Source organism: Oratosquilla oratoria, chromosome 25 (assembly GCF_046742065.1).
Source record: "Oratosquilla oratoria isolate Oo_2021 chromosome 25, ASM4674206v1, whole genome shotgun sequence".
In the NCBI taxonomy this organism is placed as follows: domain Eukaryota; kingdom Metazoa; phylum Arthropoda; class Malacostraca; order Stomatopoda; family Squillidae; genus Oratosquilla; species Oratosquilla oratoria.
In genome coordinates this window covers 13,767,067-13,781,351 of record NC_134801.1, presented here as the reverse complement: position 1 = coordinate 13,781,351, position 14,285 = coordinate 13,767,067, and the positions used below count along the sequence as shown (strand labels likewise).

At 42.4% G+C, this 14,285-nt stretch overlaps 1 protein-coding gene across 5 annotated transcripts in view; it reads right to left on the bottom strand.

Moving 5' to 3' along the window:
• spel1 (DNA mismatch repair protein spel1) overlaps nt 1-14,285 on the bottom strand; it is a 184,347-nt gene that overhangs the window by 31,235 nt on the left and 138,827 nt on the right. For 4 of the 5 annotated variants that reach the window (XR_012967615.1, XM_076208394.1, XM_076208393.1 and 1 more), the window contains 3 exons: nt 6,747-6,891; nt 4,376-4,453; nt 3,736-3,828 (listed from right to left, as the gene is read on the bottom strand). Coding sequence is in view for 3 of the 5 variants with exons in the window: in XM_076208394.1 (XP_076064509.1) it covers nt 3,736-3,828; nt 4,376-4,453; nt 6,747-6,891 (316 nt within the window). In the remaining 2 variants the exon portion in view is untranslated. The remainder of the gene's footprint in view (nt 1-3,735; nt 3,829-4,375; nt 4,454-6,746; nt 6,892-14,285) is intronic. The other variant, XR_012967616.1, reaches the window with a different exon arrangement.

Sequence of the window (14,285 nt, the reverse complement as noted above, 5' to 3'; positions counted from 1 at the left end):
GTGTGTTCATGGAGTTTTCGAACTCTGTGTCCTTGATGAGCTGCCGTATCTGTGGGCCATCGAAAATGCCGGCCTTCAGCTTCTCAATGGTCACTCCAGGGAAGGCTCGCCACAGGTAGTTGAAGCACCTCCCATCCTTGTCCAGAGCGCGCGTGAACTGTTTCATTAACCCAAGCTTGATGTGAAGCGGTGGGAACAAATCTTTTCCCGGTCAACAAGAGGTTCGTTTATGATGTTGCTCGCCCCAGGTACTAACTGCTCTCGCCCCGGCCACTCTTTCTTCACATAGTGCTGGGCTCTGTCTCGACTGTCCCACTTACATATAAAGCATGGGTACTTTGTGTACCCGGACTGCTGACCAAGTAGAAAGTTCACCATCTTAAGGTCGTACTTGACTGCTTCATATTTCTCTTTGAGAGTTGTGGAGTGCGCAAGAGGAATTGAGGCGAACTCGTTCCCGTTGTGGATGAGCACACTCTTCAAAGAGCGCTTGCTACTGTCTATGAAGAGTCGCCAATCTCTCGGATCATATTGAGGAGCGCCGAGTTTAACAAGAAGACCGGCAACATCTCGGCAGTACACGAGGTCTTCCTCCTGGCAGAAGTAGCCCATGTAGTCCTGATGCCTTCTACGAAAGAATGTGATACGCGCGTCCTCGCAGAGTAGATTTTTCTCTTTGAGTCTGGAGGCCAACAGCTCGGCGGAAGTCTTCGACAAGCTGAGATCCCGAACCAGATCATTAAGCTCACATTGTGAAAAGGGCTGCGGACCATCTTGTGTTTCATACTCTTCTTCTGTATCTCCTCCCTCATATGCAGTGGTGGCCTCGTCGTCGCTGTCAGGAAGCTCTCTGCACGCTGGTACAGGAAGTTCTTTGCAGTGAGCAACTGGACGGCGGGCAGATGGAAGGTCGGGGTACTGGAGGCTGCTCCGATTCTTCCGGTTGATGCCAGTAGTATTGATGGCGCAGAAGTAACAATCCGTTTCATGGTCAGACGGCTCCCTCCAAACCATCGGAATCCCAAACTTCTGTGAAGTTTTCGTGCCCTTCGTCCACCGCCGGAGGTATTCCACGCATGTCATGCACACCGTGTGCGGTGCCCAGGACTTATCTTGGTCACCCAGCTTGACTTGAAAGTAAGCCTGGTATGCGCGCTTCACAAAGCTTGTGATGCTCTTCCTGTGCATTGACAGCGTGTATTCTCCGCAAATGTAGCAGAAAATGTCAGGATTATTCCTGCATGACCGTCGCGCCGAAGCCATATCAATACCCTGAAAAGAAAGAAATAAGTCAATTAGTCAATTTCAAACAGAAACACACCAGAAGCAACCATTTATATATGAATAATTCGCTATATTCTTCAAGAAAAATAGGATTGAACTCAAAACCCTTCAAATTATCATATGTATAGCTCGTCAGGTAGGCCTATGGCTGTATCTCAAAAAGTTGACCTGATTGAGCAAAACCAATGTGATATTCGGACTCAGAACACCAAAATTAGTCTAAATCAGCTGAGAAACCCCTGACGATTTTTTGGCTGTTACCCAGTGTTATAGATGAGTTAACGAGGTCACTATTCCAGACCATTGCCCTCTGCCTGTATTCTTCTCTAGTCCATTGGGACTGGCAATATGGTGTTCACCACCTAAAACTTAAAGGCAGTCTATTGGAGGAGATGTCTCGTAATATCATGGCCTTCTATACTCCCACTGGACATTATGAATGGCTTTGTTGCCCCATGGGGTTGTGGAATGCTCCCTTGACTTCCCACAACTTGATTAACTCCATTTTTCATGGTCTAGTGGGGAATGTCCTTTTTGTTTACCTGGATGATTTATTCTTAGTCTACAAGGATGTGGAAAGCCATTTCCATATATGTCCCTGGTCTTGCAATGTTTTACTGAAGCTGGATTGAAACTCAATTTGCCCAAGTGTTCTTTTTTTAAATCTAGTAGGAGGTGCTAAGATAAGAGGGAGGGTGGAGGGGGTGTGGAGTGTATTTAGGGATGGAATGGGTGGGAATGATTTTATGCCTTTTCCTTTTTGGCTACCTCCCTTGTAAGGGGGGAAAAAGCCTTGGTATATATATGTATGTAGCATCTAATTCCTGGGTAATGTTGTAGACAAACATGGTATTCACTCCACAGATGATAGTGTCAAAGCAGTTAGGGACTTCCCTACAACTAAGTCAGTTGAACATGTACATTCCTTCCTTGGACTGGCAGATTACTATTGTGCATTCATTAAGAATTTTGCCTCAATTACATCTCAAAAAGGATATGTCCTTCCAGTGGCATGATGTTCATCAGGAAAGTTTTGATTCCTTGACACTTACACTTACTGAAGCACCTGTGTTGGCATTCCCAGATAGTCTTCACTTTACTAATTGTACAGAAGCTTCTGGTATAGGTACTGGATCTGTATTTATGCAGCAAGTAGATGGATGTAGACTCCATGTTATTGTATATGCTAGTAGTGTTCTTGACAAGCCTGAGTCTCATTACTGTGCGAGGCTAGTAGATAAAGGTAGACAAGGTAGATAGAGGGGTTGGGTGGCGAGAATTTAATTTTTATGAGCTGGATGTTTGGAAAACAACAGGCGTAGGCGAAGGAGTTGCATAATCTCGCTCCTCGTTTAAAGTTTAAAACCAACAGCCAGGGACCCAATTTCATTGCTGTATTATGCTGATGTAACAGGATGTAAACTAAGCCAGTAATGCATTGATTCTGTATTACTGATGCTTCCTCCCTAAAAGGGAGGTAGCCAAGTCAAAGGCATGCACCTACTCCCATCCACCACCCTTTCTTTCCACTCATATTAGCTCCTCATGGATGAAAGGTCATCCCCGTCTCCTTTCCACTGCCCAGGTCAGAAGCAATGCAGGAACAGTACATCCACAGCCAGGCCACTTCACTTAATCAGCAACCCCCACCTGCCCCTGCTCTCCAACCCCTCATATGGTAAATATAGAAGATGAGGTGAAATCCCTTCATGCTCTATCAAAGTATCATCCATACACAGCCATTCTCCACTCACCTCTATCCCCTGCCTTCTCCCTTCCTTGTTCATCAGGCACCCTCTTCATCAACATTCCTTGTTCTAATTATCCAATTCTATTATCTATTATTGTTTGGGGTCTACAATAATAATGATTATCAATAATCAGACTGACATCCCAATAATGACAAAATAATAAGGTTTATAACTGGAAGAGAGTGCAGTGTGTGTGTATATACAAGCCGCGGGCTTTGCCCTCCCTGGATTCGCCGGAAGCTTGGCTGCGCAAACAGCGGCCTACGGCCGCAGCTTTCCGCGCTCTAATCGCTCATTTCCCCTTCCGCCTCGGCCTCGGGGCGGAACCCCAACACGGGATCCCCAGCACGAAGAAGAACGCGAAGAAGAGGAACGCAAAGAAGAATACCACCTGACCCCGACTTACCCAAGCGCTTTTTCAAGAATATTTTTAGGACAAAGTGTCACCGTAATACCACCTGTCCCCGACTTCCACAGCGTTTTTTAGAAGAATATTTTTATTTAGACTTAGATATATATATATATATATATATATATATATATATATCCATGATGGGTGGAACAATGAATGGGAGTACTTGCTGCATGCTTTGACTCACCCATGCTTCATATAAGAGTGAAATGGCCTTAGGTATAAGCATAAGTAAATGAATGTCAAGTTAAAATTTATCATAAAATTGCCTGATCATGTATACATTACCTGCTTCTGAACTTTTTTCTTTGGCAGTTCTTCCTTGGAGTCCTCACTATTTATAAAACTATCTTCTAACTCTTCTGCTTTTCTCTTGGCAACCTGAAGAATGTGTGTGTGAAAAAACTTTTAGATGATTTTAAGTATCATGTTCTCAGACATCAACAATCATGTATGTTGTAATTATATATATAAACAAACAAGAAAAATTAATTGGAACAATGAGATATATCCACTGGAAAGAGATGTGGGGAGGTAAACTGACTCAACCTACCCTGACCTTACTTGACCTCAACTAGGTTAATATGGTGAAAATCTATCCACCAATTTTGAAATGCTTATTGAATTATCAACCAACTTTCACCAGATTAACCTCTATGAAAATACAGTAATCCTTCTTATATCCAAATCACCATTATACAAACCTTGCCATTATTACATGAATTGTGTGTATTACATACCCATTTCACTCCTTCAGAATGGAAAATTTAGTGCTGGAGTGAAGGAGTGGAGGTGGGGAGGTTATAATCATATGTGTATCTTAAAAACTCAAATCAGAACACCCTGTGACCCAATCACCATGGACATGGGTGATATTGCTGTATATAGTATTATTAAAATCAACATATTAAAGAAACTGATACATCACCTCAATAATATGCTTTGGAAAGTCTGCCAACTGTGCAACGTGTATTCCAAAACTCCTGTCACAAGGACCAGGTTGAACCTAAAAAAGAAAGAATACATATTGATATAATATATACCTATGCCCCCCCCTTCAGCCTTGTAAGAGGGGTGGTCGCATTAAAACACACAATCACTTTATAAACAAATGAAAGCTAAATACACCATAACAGAAACAATCACAACACAAACAAATAAAGAACACAACGCACACCATCACCATCCCACCAACTACATCTTGAGGCTTCATCCGTCAACTCATTAACAAACCATGTGCTGGCAGGTGATCTGAACACATAATATTCAATCTGACTTAAACACAAAATGCAAATCAAAGAGGGCACAAAACACTTCATGAACTCCCCAAACAACTTAAGCAACAACCCTACAAGACAACCTCTCCAACATAATCAACAACTGACATAACAATGTGCTCCTCCCTACAAATACAAACATGGGAAATCATGCAAGATCTTCCATCAGATCACTTCCTCATAAATATTACCATGGAGAACATACAACCCATTAGGTGACAGGAGGGAAAGTTGTCATGTAAGTGAAGTGGTCCTGCTATGGATGTGCTGCGTCTTGCTGCATCGACCCTGATCTGGGCAATGGGCAGGAGTCTGTGATGACCCTTCATCCATGAGGAGCTCAGATGTGAGGGAAACAAATGGGTGGTGGAAGGGAGCACAATGGGTGGAAGTTGGTGTGTGCCTTGATTGGCTACCTCCCTTATAAGGAGGAGGAGGAGAAGGTGGAAGAAGATTAAGATGACAATCTCCCTAGGCTGGCTGGCAAAGCAGTCCAATCTCCCAGAGGAATGCCATGGCTGGAATGGGTTTTCCCTTAAACCCCTTATAGAGTAAATATTGTACTGTTCTATCTATATACCAAGGGCTTTTCCCCCTAATAAAGGAGGCAGCCAAGTCAAAAGGCATGTACTACTCCCAGCTATTTTACTCCCATCCACCACCCTTTCATCTTAGCTCCTCATGGATGAAGGGTCATCCTTGTATACCAACCACTGCCCTGGGTCAGAAGCAATGCAGCAAGACACAGCACATCCACAGTGAGACCACATCATTTAATCAATGACCCCCCCCTGCATCCCCTCATGCAGAAAATAGAGAAGCCAAGGAGAAATCCCTTCAGGCTGTATCAAATTATCGATAGAGAGGACTTGTTAAACTGGGACACGAGAAGCACAAGAGGACATGGAAAGAAAGAAAGAAAGAAAGAAAAAAAAAAAAAAAAAAAAAAAAAAAAAAAAAAAAAAAAAAAAAAAAAAAAAAAAAAAAAAACATAGCTACATAAGATATTTGAAGAAAAACAGCTTTCCACATAGGGTGGTGGACACTTGGAACAAACTGGACAATGAAATAGTGTGCACAAAAACTATTCATGAGTTTAAGAGCAAACTAGACACTGAGAGATACAAAGGCAGGACACCACGAGCATAGCTCCCCTTCCCGCAAAATACAATACAACACTCTACTTTTACCCAATCCCCTCCCTTCCTTGCATCACATTATCATCTATATATAACCATTCTTCACTCATCCCTATCTCCTACCTTTTCCCTTTCTTCCTCAACAGATATTCCATTTTTGCACAAAGCCCCTTCCACCCCATACATCCATCTCATCTTCTGTTGTCCCCTCAGGTTCACTCCATCCACCTTTGTCTTCCACACCTCTTTTACTAATCTTTTTTCACAAATATTTTCCATGTATCCAAACTATCCCAATACTCTCTCATCGACCCAATCTGCCATTCCCTTTTCCACCACTGCTCTACTCTTACCACCTCATTTCTCATTCTATCCAACTTTGTAACCCCTAACATACTTCTCAGACATTTCATCTCAAACACATTTAAACTTTTCCTCTCTGCATCACTTAAATTCCAAGTCTCTCCCCCATACAGCGTCATAAGCACAATTACCCTTTCAGAAGATTACAGATCGCTACAAGATGACCTGAATAAACTATGGGAATGGAGCCAGAAATACGAGATGAACTTCAGCACTAATGCAGGCCCACCTTTATCTTAAACAACTTGCTCTCTCCATTTCTAATTCTAACACAGGCTCTATTACATACATACATATACCAAAGGCTTTTTACCCCTTACAAGGGAGGTAGCTAAAAAAAAAAAAAAAAAAAAAAAAAAAAAAAAAAAAAAAAAAAAAAAAAAAAAAAAAAAAAAAAAAAAAAAAAAAAAAAAAAAAAAAAAAAAAAAAAAAAATTAACACACACATATATATATATACTGTATACACACACACACATATATATATATTTATATATATAACACACACATCCATCACTTACTTGATAGAGAAGTGTTAGCATATTATTGGCTGTAGTTGCAGTTACATGGAAATTCTTTGCAGTATCAATCATATCTTCTAAAGCAGTTAATTCATGGAAATGGGTGGCAAAAAGACAGAAGGAACCTATTTCCTTGCATATATGCCTGTGGGAATTCAAATAAAACTGAAACATGTATACCAATTATATGAAATTACAAGTGAGTATGCTGAAACCTCCTTCCACAGGAGTTTTTAAAAGTCTTTTAATGTAGTGTGACCTTACTAAGAACATGTTTGCAAGGCACGACTTCAACTGCTGACCTCTTACAGAAAAAACAACACTTTTACCTGATCATCCAGTGAGCATTCCCACACATGAACACACACAATACAAATATATATATTGTAGCATGAAAGAAGACAGGTAAAATATCCTGTATTCTTTCTTACTGCCATATGAAGTCCATTTCTCAAAATGGAACACTCATATATTATATATATACAGTGCTCGACAGAAGTTCGCGGCGCCTCAGCGAATCTAAACAAAAATGCACAAAAATGTAATTAATCATTATATTTATTGGATTTTTACTCACCTAATACTTGGTTGGGAGTCCTTTGCGCTTTAACACAGCCTCGAGACGACTTGGAAGTGAAGCAGCTAGGTTGTGGAGGGTTGTAGGCTCAAAATTATCCCAGATTTCCTGAATGGCTGCCTCGAGCTTGGGTATAGAGCTGACGTCTTTGCCTTGTAACCTCTTCTTTATAATGTGCCACAAATTTTCAATTGGGCTCAAATCAGGGCTATTACCTGGCCTGTCCTTTATAAAGTTCACTTCACAGTCGTTGAGCCAAGTAGTGATGGATTTAGCAGTGTGGCAGGGGGCACCGTCCTGCTGAAAAACTGTGGCACCTGTTTTTTCAAATGATTCAGGTAAATTTTCACACAGAAGCTCCAAGTACATGTTTTGGTTCACTTTTAAGTTCTTGGGTAACACTACTAATGACCCCAAGCCCTTGCCGCTGAAACAGCCCCACACCATTAAAGTATCAGGGAATTTGACAGTACCCTTGACGTACCGAGGGTCAAGTGGGTCACTTCCATATCGCCGGTACACCTTTGCACCACGGTTACAGGTGACACTGAAGGTGGCCTCGTCAGACCACAAAACGTCAAGCCGTCCTCAGTCCAGTGAGAGTATTTCTTGGCAAATTCAATCCTTCTGGCTTTCTGCTTCTTGGTGACAAGTGGCTTAGCAACAGGCTGGTGACTTACGTACCCAAGCTCATGCACCCTTCGTGACACTGTCCTCACAGACACCTCACCAAACACCCCAGGGTTCTGTTCCTTCACTACCCTTGCTGTCTTACGAAGAGATGCCTCTAGAGTTCATTTTATGATGGTATCTGCCCTTGTAGAAGTCTTTCTAGGGCGTCCTGAGCGTGGTTTGTGAGCAGGCAAAATGTCATCTGGCAAATCTCTTGCACGTGCACACCACTTCCTCACTGTAGACTTTGCACAGCCTAACTGTTCACTTATTTCCTTCGTTTTCTTGCCTGATTCACGTAGAGCAATGATCTGGGCTATTAACTGCTTGCTTCTATAAGCTGCATCGGCCATGGTAAGGTCACAGGATTGGAGCTACCAAAAAAAAATGTACCGCAGACACTCTCTCACAATGACAGCCACGTGGCAACTGAGTGGTGTTGTCTGGCATCTCTTCGTAAGACAGCAAGGGTAGTGAAGGAACAGAACCCTGGGGTGTTTGGTGAGGTGTCTGTGAGGACAGTGTCACGAAGGGTGCATGAGCTTGGGTACGTGAGTCACCAGCCTGTTGCTAAGCCACTTGTCACCAAGAAGCAGAAAGCCAGAAGGATTGAATTTGCCAAGAAATACTCTCACTGGACTGAGGACGACTGGCTTGACGTTTTGTGGTCTGAAGAGGCCACCTTCAGTGTCACCTGTAACCGTGGTGCAAAGGTGTACCGGCGACATGGAAGTGACCCACTTGACCCTCGGTACGTCAAGGGTACTGTCAAATTCCCTGATACTTTAATGGTGTGGGGCTGTTTCAGCGGCAAGGGCTTGGGGTCATTAGTAGTGTTACCCAAGAACTTAAAAGTGAACCAAAACGTGTACTTGGAGCTTCTGTGTGAAAATTTACCTGAATCATTTGAAAAAACAGGTGCCACAGTTTTTCAGCAGGACGGTGCCCCCTGCCACACTGCTAAATCCATCACTACTTGGCTCAACGACTGTGAAGTGAACTTTATAAAGGACTGGCCAGGTAATAGCCCTGATTTGAGCCCAATTGAAAATTTGTGGCACATTATAAAGAAGAGGTTACAAGGCAAAGACGTCAGCTCTATACCCAAGCTCGAGGCAGCCATTCAGGAAATCTGGGATAATTTTGAGCCTACAACCCTCCACAACCTAGCTGCTTCACTTCCACGTCGTCTTGAGGCTGTGTTAAAGCGCAAACGACACCCAACCAAGTACAGGTAAACGTCGACTTACGATGGCATTAGGTTTCGATAGAGCCATCGTAAGACGATCTCATCGTAAGTCGATCCCCACTCTGTTCCGTGGTCACTGTACCTAGCCTACCTGTATATTAACCACCAGAGATACTGAATATAGCCTATTAAACATGTACAGTAGTTTATTTAATGATTTTTATCCTTTTTACCATATTCAAACACTATAATATGTATTTTCAGTACGGAACTTAAATCTCGCGGGCAGCAGCCAATGCCAGCCGTACGACGTGACGTAATAATACTCGCATCATAAAATATAGTCACCGCTTATATCGATCGTTCTCTCTTTCACCCGCGAATTTTGAAAACCACAGAGAATGAATCATTTGAGAGAATGTAAAAACACAGGGGCGACTACAATAAATATAATCAAGACGCCGATATGGCAGCGTCGCGAATCCACTTGCTCCTCATGACGCATACGTGTGCGGCACCGTATGGAAGGGGTTAAATTATCATATCGTCGTCGTCGTCATCGTAAAGTCGAACAATCGTAAGTCGCGGCCATCGTAAGTCGACGTTTACCTGTATTAGGTGAGTAAAAATCCAATAAATATAATGATTAATTACATTTTTGTGCATTTTTGTTTAGATTCGCTGAGGCGCCGCGAACTTTTGTCGAGCACAGTATATGTATTTACCTAGTTGTATTTTACAGGGAGGGGAGCTATGCTTGTGGTGTCCCACCTTTGTATCTCACAGTGTCTAGTTTGCTCTTAAATTCGTGATTGGTTTTTGCACACACTATTGTTTTGTCCAGTTTGTTCCAAGTGTCCACCACTCTGTGTGTAAAAATGTTCTTCCTCAGATCTCTTCTATAACTATGTTTTTTGAGTTTCATTCCTTGTCCTCGTGTTTCTCTGGTCCCAATTTAACAAGTCCTCTCTATTGAGTATTTCTGTGCCCTTCATGATTCTATAGATGAGTAGGTTGCCTCTCTTCTTTGTTCCAAAGTAGGTAACTCCAATTTAGCCAGTCTCTCTTCATATGACAAGTTTTAAAGTGCTGGAGCCATTTTTGTGGTTGCTCTCTGGATTCTTTCAATTTTCTTTATATTATTTTTAGTGCTGGGTGACCAAAATGTTGCTGCATATTCTAGTCTAGGCCTTATCAGTGTGACTAATATTTTTCTAATTATTTCTTCATCCAAATAGGTAAATGCCACTTTTATTGATCTTAGCAAGTTATAGGATTCTCCGACAATTTTATCTATTTGTTTATTGGAGGACAAGTCGTTTGAGATAATTAGTCCCACATCTTTTTCAGATCCCACTTTCTTTACCTCCATAGTTCCAATTTTATATTGTCCTGATATTCTATTTTTACTTTTTCCGAACTCCATTATGCTACACCTCTTAATGTAGAAGTCCACTTCTCATTTCTGACTCCACTTCCTAACCTTATTCAGGTCTTCTGTAGTGATTCACAATCTGCTTTGGTTTTTACTTTTCTCAACAATTTAGCATTGTCTGAAAAGAAGCTCATGTAACATTCCACATCATCATCCATGTCATTCACATAAATAGCAAACATTATTGGAGTCTATACAGATCCTTGTGGAACTCCACTAATCAATCTCCTTCCAACCTGAATATTTTTCTCTGTGTACTACTCTCATTTTTCTACCATTCAGGAAGTCCTCCATCCAGTTTAGTTTAGTAGGTTGCCTTGCATCCCTCCTATATTTTCCATTTTCTTTTTTTTATATATATATTTTTTGTGGTACCTTGTTGAAAAAAAATTTAAGTCCAAGAAATCACAATCAGCACATCGATCCCTTTCTTGTGTTATATCTATTAGTTTTGAGTAAAAACAGATTAAATTTGTGGTACATTATCTTCCCTGTCTGAACTCAAAATGTCTTAGGTTTATCATATTATTTTCTTCCATGTTTTACCCATCTATTCTTGATAATTTTTTCACAAATTTTTACCCAGGGCATCTCTCCCACTGCCCTTGGTCAGAAGCACTGTTGCAAGACACAGCACATCCACAGCAAGGCTGCTTCATTAAATCAGTGATCCCCCTCTCCATCCCCTCATGCAGAAATGGAGATAGGGAGATATCACTTAATCACAAAATATTTCTCACACATGCTCCCTCACTCCCCCATCCCCCAACCACTCCCCCTCATGCATCACAGCATCATCCATACACAGCCATTTTCCATCCACCCTAATCTTGTCCTCTCCCATCCTTCCTCAACAGACATTCCCTTCTTTCCCAATGCCCCTTTTACCCCATCCAGCCATCTCATACTTGGTCATCCCCTCATGTTCACTCCTACCTCTGCCTTCCACACCTCTTTTACTAATCTTTCTTCACTCATTCTTTCCATGTATCCAAAACATCCCAACACTTCATCAACCCCATCTCCTAACTCTCTTTCCACCCCATTCTCCTCCTTATCTCGTGTCTCACTCTATCCAGCCTAGTAACCCCTATCATAATCCTCAGGCACCTAATCTCAAACTTCTCTCTTCCTCTCTTATGTTCCATGTTTCTGTGCCATACAGGACATGGGACCCAACAAGCACTGCTCCTTTCCTGTGGTGACCGAGAAAGTTGGCAATAGTATGAGGGAGACAGATCTTCAAAAAATTAAAAACCAATGGAAATTAGATCAGTAGAAAAAAATTGTCCAACAAGTATAAGAAAATACAAAAGAAACACTAATCAAAGAAAAAGAAAATTAGGTCAGGGACACATTACACACACATCCACACAAAAGTGCATGGTGGTATATGGTATAAAGGAAAAACACAATTTAGTTAGGTACTTGTGGTGGGGGAAAAGAATACTGCCACCAAGTATTCCCACTTGGATCGTAGGAGGCGAGAAAAAAAGGGACAGGGATTGGGACTAGGCATCCCTCTCCTTGTAGCCCTACAGGGCACATTCCTAGAAAAAAAGGCAGAGGCATAAGAGGGGCTGGAGGGCCTCGGTGCAGCACCCTAAGGTTTGGGTCTTTTAATGTGCGTGGATGTGGTACAGATGAGAGTAAAAGGGAAGAGATAGGTAGTATGTTTGTGAGAAGAAAGATGGATGTGTTGGCTTTGAGTGAAACTAAGCTGAAAGGGAAGGGCGATTATAAGTTTGGGAGTGTAAGTGGGAGGTTATCAGGAGTGAAGAGAGGGCAAGGGAGGGAAGGGGTGGCTTTACTAGTAAGTGAAGAGATAGGTAAACGTGTAGTGGAATGGAAGGAGGTTTCCTCAAGGATAATGTGGATGAAGGTGAAACTGGGAAAGGATATGGTTTTTTTGTAAGTGCATATGGGCCTGGCAGTGAGAAGAATGTAGAAGAAAGGGAGGCCTTTTGGATAGATTTAAATGAGTGCATAGAGGGTTTAGGGAGGAGTGTAAATGTAATAGTACTGGGAGACCTTAATGCTAGGGTAGGAAAGGAGCCAATTGATGGAGTGGTTGGGAAATGTGGAGTTCCAGGAAAGAATCGTAGTGGAGAGTTGATGGTGGAAATGTGTCTAGAAAGAGAGTTGATGATAGCAAATACAGTGTTTCGGAAGAAAGTCAAGCATAAGTACACACGGGAGAGGGTGGTGGAGGGAAAGGTGGTAGATAGAGCTTTAATGGACTATGTAGTGGTAAATAGGATTATGATAGGAAGAGTTAGGGATGTACATGTGCTAAGGGGAGAGGGTGGGGGAATATCAGATCATTTTTTGGTGGAAGGTAAGTTGAGAGTGGAGGACAGATGGAGGAAGAGGAAAGGGACAAAAGGTAGGGAGGTGCTTAGAGTGAACTCTCTAAACGAAGAGGAAAAGGAGGAGTACAAGAGGAAGCTGAAGGAGGAGTGGGAGGGAGTGAAGGATAGAGTGGAGGTAGGTGTGGAGGAGGAATGGGGATGGTTCAAGGAGGGAGTCACAAAGTGTGCAAGGATGGTGTGTGGAACAAGAAGGTCAGGAGGAAATAGAAGGAAGGGTAGTGAATGGTGGGATGAGGAAATGAAGAAGGTTGTAGAAGAGAAGAAGCGAGCTTTCACAGATTGGTTACAAAGTAGGACGAGGGAGTCATATGAGAGGTACAGGGAAAAGAAAAGAGAAGTAAAGAAAAAGGTAAAGGAGGCAAAGAGGAGAGCAGATGTGAAATGGGGTAAGAGTATGACAGAAAATTTTGAAAGTAATATAAAGATGTTTTGGAAAGAAATTAAGAGAGGAAGAGGAGGCGAATCAAGTGGGGAAGAAAAGGTAAAAGGTGCAGATGGAGAGATGATAATGGAGGAGAAGGCAGTAAGGGGAAGATGGGCAGAGTATTTTTGGGAGTTGCTTAATGTGAAGGAGGATAGGGAAGGAAAGATAGCTGCAGTGGGAAATGCTAAGAAGGTGAGAGTGATGAGTGAGGAAAATGGAGGAGAAATAAGGAAGGATGAAGTGAAGGCAGCAGTTAAGATGATGAAAGCAGGTAAGGCACCTGGTCTGGATGGATGCCATGCAGAATGTCTTAAAAAAGGAGGTATAGTGATGGTGGACTGGTTGGTGAGGTTATTTAATGTTTGCTGGAGAGAAGGTAGAGTGCCAGAGGACTGGAGGAGTGCGTGTATAGTTCCACTTTACAAGGGAAAGGGGGACAAGTGTGAATGTAGTAGTTTCAGAGGGATTAGCTTGTTAAGTGTAGTTGTTGTTGTTGTCGTTCCCTAGACTGTCTGTCCGAGCAGTCCCGTCTCCCCAAGGAAGGCCACAGCCGAAACTGGGTTTTCCCACAAATCCTTTATAGAGTGTATGTTGTGTTGTTTGCGTGCATGATTGTGTATAATGCAGTCTTCCATTATGTGTTGTATGGTATGGGGTGAAGTGTTACATCCTGGGCAGCTGTTCACAACACGGTCGTCCAGCCTCTTCTGGTAGCTTAGAAGTGCTGGGTGGTGACCGCATCGCAGTCTGGCCAAGTGGACTCTGTCCTTACGTGGGAGAGAGGATTCAGAAGGGTGGATATCAGGGGGTCTGGCATGCAGCAGTGTGTTGTCTTTCAGTGTGTTAATGGAGCGGTGAGTGATATGATTA